This window comes from Ascaphus truei, chromosome 3 (assembly GCF_040206685.1).
Source record: "Ascaphus truei isolate aAscTru1 chromosome 3, aAscTru1.hap1, whole genome shotgun sequence".
NCBI classification, from domain to species: Eukaryota; Metazoa; Chordata; class Amphibia; order Anura; family Ascaphidae; genus Ascaphus; species Ascaphus truei.
The window spans coordinates 419387110-419399285 of NC_134485.1; the positions used below are offsets into that span (position 1 = coordinate 419387110).

Here is a 12176-nt window from a genome sequence, read left to right on the forward strand (position 1 = left end):
AGGTTTTAGGCGGGAGGGGGCTTTAGATACAAAAGAGATAATTGAGCAGAACACAAGAGTCGGGCAGGTGTATAGTGAAGAATTAGGGCAGAGATGTATGGAGGGGCAGGAGAGAGCATAGCCTTAAAAGAAAGGAGAATTTTGTAAGTAATACAGGATTTAATAGGGAAGCAGGAGAGGGATTTCAGCAGGAGAGACGTGGAGACAGATTTAGGAGAGAGTAAAGTTAATTATAGCTGCAGCGTTTAGGATAGATTGAATTGGAGACGGGTGAGAGGAAGGAAGACCGGACAGTAGGTTACAGTAGTCGAGATGGGAGAGAATGAGGGCATGTGTTGGAGTTTTAACAGTAGAGCAACAGAGAAAAACAACCAGCTTTAGCTACATTGTCAGAGAAGAATGTGAGGGAGGAGTCAAAATGTGACACGTAAGCAGCACGGAATGGGACGTTTGCCCACGACCAAAGCACCGCCGGCGGTCCGCCGCCACTACGACTCACTGCCTGGCAGGTCAATGTCCCGCGCCCTGCTGAACATCTTTAAATGTCCCACGTGGGACATTGAGATTTAAAGATGGCGTCGGGGGCGAGCGCCGAAATGTTAAGCGGCGACCTGCCGGCGGCGAGTTGTAGTGGCGGTGGACCGCCGGCGGCAGTTTGGTCGTGACCAAACGTGCTGCATCGTATGCAGCATGCTTGTGATACTGAGTGATATGATAGTGCTGCCAAAAGTAATGTAGAAGGGGGCAGTGGGGCCAGGCTTGGGAGGAAGTATGAGGAGCTCAGTCTTCCTCCGTCGTGGGCATGTTAAGTTTTACTTGGTGGAGGGCCACCCAGGAGGATATAGTGGATACAGTGTAGAGACATTCAGAAACTTTGGTCTGTACATCAGGGGTAGGAAGGTAAACGTGTGTGTCATCAGCATAGAGGTGATATTTGAGATGTGATCAGGTCACCTAGAGAGTGTGTAAAGATGAAAGAGAAGATGTCCCAGGACAGACCCCTGAGCATGGCCATTCTTAGTTAGTGTAGTGATTTGTCTGGTTAATTCCGATCAAGATCGAGACCCAGCCATACTAATTAGTTGCGTGACGCCAAGCTGTCTGCGTCCAACTTTCTTGGAGAGACAAGTGGCGTTCAGCCACAAGAGATCGAGCAATGACAGATCTGTGATGCCCTTACAGGTATCCCGATGAACCCTGTTCCTGATTGGGATTGCAGATTGCAATAATTACCCATGAACAAGGAATTCCCAGTAAGTGCGGGCCATAAGCTCCCGTTGATTAAGCCCCTAGGTAGAAATGGACTCATGGCAGATAAGAAACACTGGCCGCTGCAGTCTGCCCAGTCTCCTATCGTCTGTGAAAACCACAGACCCCATTAGATCTTTTGGTTTCTTTCATATTTAGGATAATTTCGCTATTTCTTTAATCCATCACCCTATCCATGAAGAATCACCTGAGCCCACAACCCTCCAGTTTCAGACTGGACTCATAGTCACTATTTGAAGGGCCAGTTCCCCAGAGCCGATCAAAAGCAAAACTAAATATACTTTGGAAAAGTCGCATGTACTTTCCTTTTTTCATCCTGCTGCTAGATCGTTAAAACATTTAATAGTATTTCTTTCTTGAATATCTGAGGTAAAACATTTTCACAGAAGCATATTAAAGATGGCTGCCATTGTTCTTTACTTATTTTTGGACTTTATCCATTTTCACATTTTTGTTGCACAATTAATATTTGACCAATTCTCACACAAATAGAATGTTCAAATTAAACAGTTTATTATAGTTGTGTTTTTTAAAGATCTCCCCTGTTCAGGGTTCACTGCTAAAAGTGAACCCTTCCCTAATAATGAGAACCCCCTCATTAGATCCCACATTCATCAAAGGGAGATCCCAGAAGGTTCTGGATCAAACAGACTTCTAGACAGCAAACAGTGTATTTACCAGGTTTCTACAGAATAACACCCTGATGTTATAGTCATTTCTAAGTAGTGACATATTTAAGGTTCCAGCGTAAAAAGCTCCTTAAAAAAAAAAGAGACAGATCTCACATACCTTTTGAGCTGTGGCTACTGGGAGAGCAGGAGACAAGCTCATCATTCTCATGGAAGCTTCCAAGTCCTGGGGCGGAAGGAAGAAATTCGGAAAAAGCAATGGTTCAGGTCTGGACAGAACAGGTTAAGAAATAAAACTATGGTGTACTAGAAGGATCTGGCTACCCCGATATTCAGCAGTGCATTAAAGTTGCTGTGTTCTGAACGCATCTACGTGGCTGAAAGGAAACAGTCTCTGTAATGTAATCAGTATAGGATACTTTTCAGCCACACAAAACAATATCTTGTGTGGATTTGTATCTCCTGGTTCCTTGTTGCAGGAAGAATGCTGGTTGCCATGGCCAATAGACAGCAACTTGCTCAGTACAAACTCCACGGTAACATCACCCCCTTATGTGTACCTTCAGCAATTATATGTGTGTGGCCCTATGTACATTTAGACCATATTCCTAACCCAGCTCACTGGATTACATCACAATTGAGCAAGGCGTGTCACCAGATTACATCACAATTAGGCAAGGGATGTCACCCTCGGTGTCACAATGATGAGGTTTACACTGCAGAACCTGCGGCCTTTCATGCAGATGCTGCTGGCTTGGCTTCCCTGAACACAGATTAGGAACAGTAACAGGGAAAGACCAGGCATACTGCACAAATGCTTCTCACAAAAAGACCGACAGATTAAAGGATACAATAGGTCCATGGATTTGATGGTTGTATTCCCAGGCCCATCAGGCAGTTCTACACAGCTCTTGTCAGAAGGACTTGTGCTCTGTTGTGAAGACTCAGAATGTACATATGGATATCCTGACTGAAGATCATTTGACTGCCGGGCTACAAGAGGGTTGGTTTCTCTGATTTTGTTCATGTGAAGTACTTGGGACTGCCCAGCGTCACCACTACCCCAGGATGTCCCATTGGCACCTGTTCGAAATTCTAAACATGACTCTTCACTGTCTTCATCCCTCATTCTGTCCATCACATCAGTTTCAGCCCCTTCCAAAACTCCTTCCTCTGCTCGATGCCTTCCAGATGACTGTGAACCCTGAAATATCTCAATTGACTCAATGTCATCATTTAGTCCACTGCTGATCTTTCTGACTACGAACTCAGCATCTCCTTCTGTGGCCTGAGAATCACCAGATCTTGCAGTGCTGGGGATGCTACTCTGATCATCCTGGTGGAAGGCTGAAAAAAGCCCAGTTTCTACACTGTGATCTTCACTGGCCAAAGCCTCCACTGGTTGCTCTTGAGGTCTTCCATTTTTGGGTTGTTTCACAAAATCTGGCTCAGTGTCTGATAAAATACTGGACCAGGGGCTGGTTCGATCCGTCATGGTGGTAATTTCATTGAGAGTTCTTGGCTCGATAACATCTTCCTCATAATCCTCATCACTACATGACTGGACGCTATGTTCGTCCATCTCTTCGTGGTGGTCATGCACAAGTAAGTGGCTTTCTTCTTCACCTTGCTCCACAAACTCATCCAGCATGCCTCCTCTATAAGTAGATGAATCCACCGAAGAAAAAGGTTGAGTGTCTACATGGTCACGCTCTCTTTCATTTGTAAACAGCCCTTCATGATCCACGGGTCTCCCAACTTCCCCCTGTTGGTACTGCATACTTGATTGTCTTTTCACATCTAGATGCTGAATACCACTGTTACCATCAAGTATGCTGGACGGTGCTCTTGTAATTTTATGTACTCCCTGGAGATCTAATGAAACAAAATAGTTTTTTTAAAAACCATATATTTAAAAAGAAAGCAATTGGCTAGTTTTTTAATTATGATTAGGAAAAATAGCAACGAAGGTATGTGGAAGAAATGAAGTCCACTCTGATTTTAGGTAAAGCAATCCATTGGAAAATTTAATATTGCTTCAGCTGCAAGCCAGAGTGGCATTTACATAGTCAAACCTTCCCGTTTGATTATCACAAATTCACAGAGGTAGCCCTAAGCAGTCTTCTTTTATACCCTAAGCCAGGAGGCGTGAATGCATCATTTCACAACGTCAGTATATACTACAACATTGGGCGTCTTACTTCTCATCTTAGCATCTACATAGTTTCTTGTTATACATATTGGTATATTTTAGCAGTCTAAGCAGAAAAGATATGATACATGGCAAACTCATCTCCCCCCCCCCCCCCTCATCCCTTTCCAAGGCTAGAAGCTGCACATCTCTTGTCTAACCCTACAAGAGGGAGTAAATAGATAAGGAAGCGAGAGGCCAAAAAGGGACCATTTGCGAGAACAAAGAAACAGCAGTCTAGGAAATTTATAAGGTGAAGCAAAGATTAAGGGAACCTAAAAACAAAAACAGTCTTTTCACATTCACTTCTACCCATAATGCACTGTTATACAAAGTAGGACTTTATAATTATAGCTATGGAAAAACAAGAGTCTGGTTATGGTTATACATGAAAAAGGGGATCTGAAGACTTTTCTATTCCATAGGTAAGAGTAAACTATAATTAAGCACAGAAAAACGTGAGCAGGCTTTTTTAACAGCAATGGCGTTAAATACTAAAACAGAACACCATTGGATACAGAGAACAATCAAGCAGCTGAAGTTAAAGCACTATGGGGTCCATCATACTATTTTGTCAAAAGATGAAACACAATCAAAACATTAAAAAAATATTCAAAATATAACAAGAAACAGCCAGCATTGTTTTTGTTATATAAAAGTACTAGCAAAAATGTCTGGGCGCCAGCATGAAACAGAGAAAGATACTAATAACTAATGCTCATTGTAAGACGTAAAATACACTTCTTTAAAAAGAGAGTTTAGAAATGGAGCTTGACAACGGTTTAATTATTTACTGCCGGGAGACCTGCAACCCATTTCTAAGCAATGTCCCACGGTCACATGGAAAGCAGAAGGGTCGCGTTATCGGTGACATCACAGTAGTTTGTGGGCCCTGCATATCATCATCATAAGATCAAAATAGATCAGTTGACGTTCTCAAAAGAAGATCAATTACTTCTGCAGCGCGAGTTTCAGAACAAGCCCCTTCCCGTGTATAATAACCATGTGAACATAATTGAACCTCTATGTCTACAGTAGCAAACATGAAATTGCAAGCTTTTTGGGTAAGAATCCCATTGCTATGTGGACATGCGATGAAATCCTGAATTAGGCTAAGGCTCCGGTAACTCCGCAGCAACGCGCGCCCGCGAGATTGGCGGCATGTTCAGCCGATTCCCCGGTCTGCAGCTCACTGCAGGAAGAGAGACCGGGTGGGGGGCGTGGCGGGGGAGTGACGGGGGCGTGGCCATGACATCACCCGACAGGTTCGCCCTCATTGGCTGAACCGCCGGGGGGCGTGCCTTATCGCTCGTCGCGAGTCCTGCTCTCAATTCTATTGAGAGCAGGAGCAACTCTCGCCCCAGCACGGTTTATTCAGCAGGTGACTGGATATGTAGGAGGCCTCTGATACCGTTTTTGTTTCTAGGTTCTTTACTATATTAAGGAATACTATTAAGCAGTAGTATTAATATAGGAATGTAGTATTCCTATATTAAGGAATACTAGGAGAGGTCATGCTCTAAAGCAGGAGGAGAAATGTGAGGAACTTCTTCATTGAAAGGGCAGTGAGAATACTCAATAGTCTCCGAGCATATGTCGTGAAAACTAGAAATGGAAAGAAATGGAAGAGATATACTCCAATAGTTCCCTGACTTTTTCTGCTATATGTAGGATAAACAATTGTGGGTGACTTGCTTATTCATTTACCATTATGAAAATAAAATGTTATAATGTTTTGAACTTTTTTAGTCTTATGTGGACATATATATTATATATGTCAGTTTCTGGCTAGCCCTGGGTCTAGCGACCCCCTTGCAGAGACATTTGGTATCTCACGGACTAGGAGTCAATCTATCTCTTTCCACAGCGACTGCTAGATATAGGATCTTTTCAGGTTCCGTTTGGAACCCACCTTGTTAAAAATGATGTATGCTAGATAACCTTGTGTCCGAGTCTTCACAACATGTATGGACAGCCCAGGCTGCCTAAGACAGTGGTTCTCAACTGCAGTCCTCATACACTCCAACAGGTCAGGTTTTAAGGATATCCCAGCTTCAGCACAGGTGGCTCAATCAGTCCCTGCTTCAGCACAGGTGGCTCAATCATTGGTGCAGTCTTCGATTGAGTTACTGATTGAGCCACCTGTGCTGACGCTGAGATATCCTTAAAAGCTGACTTGTTGGGGGGGGGGCTGAGAATCACAGATCTAGGGGTCCTTGTCAGCTGTGAATTTCTATGTCCCATAAATTTCGATTTGAAATGTCAGATACACATTGACAGGGCAACACTTAATAAAACATTTAATAGAACTAAGCTTATTGACAATGTTTCCAGGCACTGCAGGAGTAAAAAGTGGTTGATTTCAGGTTCAACGTGTCTATAAGATTGTTTCCATGTTCTATCGGAATAGATTTCTCGAGCCAAATAATGGATGCAGCGAGAATGCATTACAAGTAGTACTTACTGATAAAGTGGGACTGGTATGGTGGTAACCCACCTTATGAAGTCGGCCTTGTAACAAATGTACATTTTGTGATTGATTTGTTTAACTGCTACTGTATAATACTCCCACATGCCACGAGTAGAAATCTGTAGACAGATGCATGTGAAGCGCACCCTTTGCTTACCTGTGATAAGGCTGCTGACTTGGGAAACCAGTAGATTGGATTTCTTCAGCAGTAGCTGAGTGTCCGACTCCTCTGCGGTGGGAATGGAGTTGGAAGTCTCTACCTCGCTCCCCTGATTCTGCATGGAAGGACCCCCAGGGCCAGGGCTGGAGAGGGATCTGTACAGCTTCTGATTGAAGTATTTCTGAATTTCATCAAGTTCACTCATGTTTTTTCTGCAAACGGAAGATAAACTCTCGTTTAACAAGAAAACCTGGAGCCACGAAGTGGTGATATGGAAATGTCTAAATCCTGGTTATAAATAAGGCTTTAGGAAAACACAAACCAGACATAAATTGGTCAGAGTTGAAATGACTTCCCAGCTAATGGACATAAAAACACAGTGGGTAACAAGGTTATTCAAATGCTGTTAACTTCTGTTCATAACAAGTTGACACACTGGCCCATATTTATTAACTGGTATCAAGTTTTAGCACACATTAAGGCCCATTTACATGAATGTGGTGTGCCAAGGATGAGCACGGTTTAGTAAATATGGCCATCAGTCTCAAAATTGGGTTCTACTTCGGAAGCCAGGATCTTAGTTACACAGAAAACCCCCCAGAAGTATCATACTCTGTATATCAGTTTACATTAAAAGCAAATGGCTACATGCATCTGGAGGGGAGAAGATGCCCGTGCTACGCTGGATACAGCTAATTATGTGAGGAGCTAAGTGTAAATGTGCAGTGATTGTTCTAGACCTGGCAATCTGGCCCCTCCCCGGTGTTATACGTTTCCCCCTCACCGGAGAGCAGGTAGGAGCGAGGGGCGTGACGACTGTGTGAGCGCATCCAGATGCTCAGTGCTGTGCGGGTTACGTTCCACTTGCTGCAGGGACTCGTGGAACCGCCGGACGTTCTCCATGTGTTCTTCGTGACGGAGAAACGGGAGCCCGGAAACATCACCTCTAATAACACACCCATACAAGCTAACGTGAGGGCTCACAGCAGATTTTGGTCATTGGGTATGGAAGGTTTTATTATCTACATATATAAAATCAGTGGCATGGAACGTGACCAACGTCTAAAAAATAAATCACTGTACGAAGGTTATTCAAGGACATAAAAGTCCTTATAGGAAACACAATTAACATTGACGTTTGAATTGAAAGATATAGTGCTTAAACTCACAGGGCCACACTACCAAGACTAAGCATTTGCCGGCTGGAGCAGAGGAGTAGAGGGCTCTACCTGGACATTTTATACACCTGTATCAAGTGCCTCCATGTGTATGGCCATCACAGGGGTGCACCGAACATAGGGGTTTTTTCTGGACTGACCCTTCCACTACCTGACCCTGGGGGCCTGTCTGATCCTGCTAGCTTGCTTGATTCATCCTGCCCTCTAAGGGACTACGCACTACATCATATAAGCTGGTTACTTCTTAACAACCGAAAGGCCTGCATTATACTCATAAAGAGTTTAAGCACTATATCTTTCATTTATATTTGACTCACCATACAGTATCACACTATGTGTTTTTCTGTGTTTTTTCCTATCACCTTCGGATGAGAGTGCGCATCGGAGGTACCCCCTTTTTTTGCTACTACAACAGTGAATTTGGATCGAACCCACAACGTCTGCGGCACCCATCACAGGACTATTCATTCATCACCGGAATATTCAAGATTAAGTATACTCTGTGTTTATATTCAGTATCTTTGCGCTCGTTTTTCTTGTTTTTATCTATTTGAATTGAGTGTGTCGGTATATTTAATTTTCCGCTGGTAGAATTACTGGGCAGTCTCTTTATTTAGTGCACCTCTGATACAAGGGTTAGGTGACCACGGGAACGTTCTATTTCGGTTTGCTGCTGCACACCGGTATGTAGTGTTATGAGCAGTAGGTATTTATATATTTTTTAAGTGGCGCCAACCATGTATGTGGAGTTTTACGGAAAAGGGATGTTTTGGCGCGTAATGCCATTTTCTGCTCGCATTTGTGCCGAATGCATGAAAGTGATCCTTACATTTGATACAAATTGTTATGCATTGTTTGTGCCGCCTCAGACCCGGCACATTCCTTAGACACAAATACAAGATACAGAAGAGACGCAGAGTTTGCAGCATCTCCGATAATCTGTGCGTCGTTTATACCCTCCCTAACGCCTCCTATTGTCCCTCCCCAAACCACAAGGTGACACAAACAGGTCAAAACTTGGAGCAAACACCTGGATATACTGTCACATAATAAAAAGAAGCAATCTGTCAATTTTGCTCCAAATTTGCTATGATACACCCCCCTCCCCACACGGCATATCACAAATGAACCCTTTCACCGCCAGAGGTAGACACAACACATGTCTAAATAACCAAAGTATAGATACATGATTGTAAGAGAGAAGATTAACAGGGGAAGAGTTGATGCTAGTAACGCTGTAGTAATCTAGCCCGGGCAATGAATGACCCTCTGTTTTGAAGCACAGTATTAGCTACCAGAAGGGGAGAGAGAGAGGGGGGAGAGAGAGATGGAGGGGGGAGAGAGAGATGGAGGGAGGGGGGAGAGAGAGATGGAGGGAGGGGGGAGAGAGTAAGTGAGGGGGGAGAGAGTAAGTGAGGGGGGACAGAGTGAGTGAGTGAGTGAGGGGGGAGAGAGTGAGTGAGGGGAGAGAGTGAAGGAGGGGAGAGAGTGAAGGAGGGGAGAGAGTGGGAGATAGAGAGGGGGGAGAGAGATGGAGAGAAGGAGAGAGAGAATAACAAACTGAGTGGCAAATAAATGATGTGCTAGTGTTTACATTATATATGGCGCATCATTATTCAATCACAAGCACAGTTTACCTCTCAGAAGCCTGGAAGTCAGAGTTGGGTTTGGAGCTCACGCCGGTCAGCTCGTGTGATCGGCTGATGCTGTAGTTGGACCCACAAAAAGCTGGGTTGGGCTGATACAGAAAAGACCTCTGTGATGTGACCTGGAATACAGAAGCCAATGCTGTGACACTAACATTACAGATCAGGAGGCTCATTCGGATTGATGTAGTATTATAAATAAAACAATGCAAGAACAGTCCATGCAGCAACATGCGTGTTACATGAGATTTAAGTGTCTCGAGCACAACAAGAGACAACGAGGTGAATGAAATAAAACGGGGAACAATAATTGTCCATAGTAATGTTTTAGCAAAATAAAATACACACACACACACACACACACACACACACACACACACACACACACACACACACACACACACACACACACACACACACACAATAAAAGTAATCAGACAATACAATTGTTTTTTGGGGTCTCTATGAAGAAATAAAAGAACTTTAAAAAAAGAAACGTTAATGAACTACAAATATCTGGGATGCCAGTGCAGTTACATTACTATCGCAGCCCCCTTACTGACTGCTCCGCTTCCCCAAACAGATCCAGTCAGTTACACCGTTCTTCTCATGCATTTGTTACGCACCTCGGGATGCGCTGCCGCTGACTCACTCCTAACCCGTCTTTCCTCTTTCAAATGCACTATGCTTTCCAGGGGGGTGATGGACACTTTCACTTGGCCCTGGCACTGTCCCGCAAAGTCCCCAATATTGTACCAGCCGCAGACTGACTGGAAGCCAGAAAGGAGCGGAGAGAGATCCACAGAGGCAAACCCCAGCACCCGCTCCACATCTGCGGGGAGAGAGACGTTACCTTCTTGGATTTCCATAACGATATCCGCCGAAAATCACAAATATAAGCAAATATGTCCAAACACCTGAATGGCAGCTGCCCGTACAATGTTCATATCACATGACCAGGGGTGGCCAACTCCAGTCAGGTTGACCTGACCTGTTGGTGGCCCTTGAAGACTGGAGTTGGCCACTCCTGTCTTAGACTATACAATTGGCCCCGCTCTCAACGTACTTTATGAGCTGAGGGATCTCTGGCAACATAACCCACGGGGCACTTAAGGGGTTAGATTTGCTGTCCCAGCACGTGGCCGTTTCACATCTTGCCTTTATTTTCTTCATTTGTACCCTGATCACACGCCATTGTAAACATGTACCATTCTTTTAATGGCATATAGATGAAAATGTGTGCTCTTTTGCTAGAAACCGCCTTAAAAAAAATAACTATTTATCAAATAAATAAGAGTTTCCTCCAATTTTACCCTGCATGCATTTGCAAAACAGATTTTGGTTCTATAAAACATTGCATGTGAATCAAACTAAACCCTGCCAGGCTTCCTATGGACCGGATATCTAGCCCGGCAGACTTAAAATCCCATTTCCCATGTTGGACACCCTAGTAATGGGCAGTGTACACGTAGCTAACATACTGTAGCCACGTTCACGTGCCACTGCCGGGAGCTCGGAGCTTACCGTGTTTGTGCCACACTTTGAACACTAAGGTTTGCTGCGGGTCAAGGAGAAGTTCTTTGGTCAGCCTATGATAACAAGGAGAGGGTAATAATAATAATTACCAATTAATATTAATAATGTGGAGGTTTCGTGTGCTTCTTAATGCTAATGCCTCTGGCTTATTTTCGATTTGGTTATTTTCAATGGAATATTCCCAAGTTAAGCACCACCTTAGAGGTTTAACCCCTTATATACGTTTGTTTTGAGCGGATCTTTTCTATATTCGATTGAGGAGGCGGAAAGAAGTCTTATGTCTCTTCTTCATAGACAACCACACGTCGGACTGTAGTATTAGGCAGGGTTGTCTTTCTCATGGGATAAAGGAATGCTAGTCAATAATATAAAGCAATGCCAGGTTGTGAAGAAGTTAATGCTTTTCAACCCAGTCTGCTAAAGCTAAACACACAATATCATTAAGGAAGGGTTAATTTACACCAGGGGCGGCCAACTCCAGTCCTCGAGGGCCACCACCAGGCCAGGTTTTAAGGATGTCCCTGCTTCAGCACATGCGATTGAGACACTGATTGAGCCACCTTTGCTGAAGAGCCAATATATATGTTATATGCCGATATAACCCCCTGGCCGTCAGTAGGGCTGATAAAAGAAAGTATACGTCGCTTACCTTACTTGGTGCTGAAAGTTCCACGTTGGTTCATCTGTGTTCTCAATTACTGGGGTAGTTACTGGGGAAGTACTGCCAGCAACAGCAAAGGACACGCAGCAACTGGGGGTAGATACTGCCCGCTCTGTCAGAGGGCTCCCTGTAACAGAACACGGATCCTCTCAACTGGGGGAAGTGTGTACAAGGAATATTACACCGCGTGCTTCTGGAGATCTGCAAACCCTGGAACGTGTGATCCCCCTGTATTCCCATGTGGCTAAGAGCAGCGATCAGTGATCAGTGCATATATACTTCCGGGGCTGGCACGGGACAGTGCAATGGTTGGGGGCGGCTGTTCTGTGGCTCCGTACAAGCTCAGAGTGAGAGTAATAAAGCAGAGCTGCGGTGCTCAACAAGCTCGAATGTAACATAGTTATCCAAAGGGAAATCTGGAGACGCGGGTTACTTT

General features: G+C 44.2%; 1 protein-coding gene across 1 annotated transcript in view; it reads right to left on the bottom strand.

Moving 5' to 3' along the window:
• Window positions 1–12176, bottom strand: part of C2CD3 (C2 domain containing 3 centriole elongation regulator) — a 76992-nt gene that overhangs the window by 21973 nt on the left and 42843 nt on the right. Inside the window, exons 24-31 of the mRNA XM_075593223.1 lie at window positions 11729–11888; window positions 11068–11132; window positions 10170–10375; window positions 9535–9665; window positions 7504–7665; window positions 6717–6931; window positions 2750–3773; window positions 2059–2167 (exon numbers count right to left, since the gene is read on the bottom strand). Of these exons, the coding sequence (XP_075449338.1) occupies window positions 2059–2167; window positions 2750–3773; window positions 6717–6931; window positions 7504–7665; window positions 9535–9665; window positions 10170–10375; window positions 11068–11132; window positions 11729–11888 (2072 nt within the window). The remainder of the gene's footprint in view (window positions 1–2058; window positions 2168–2749; window positions 3774–6716; window positions 6932–7503; window positions 7666–9534; window positions 9666–10169; window positions 10376–11067; window positions 11133–11728; window positions 11889–12176) is intronic.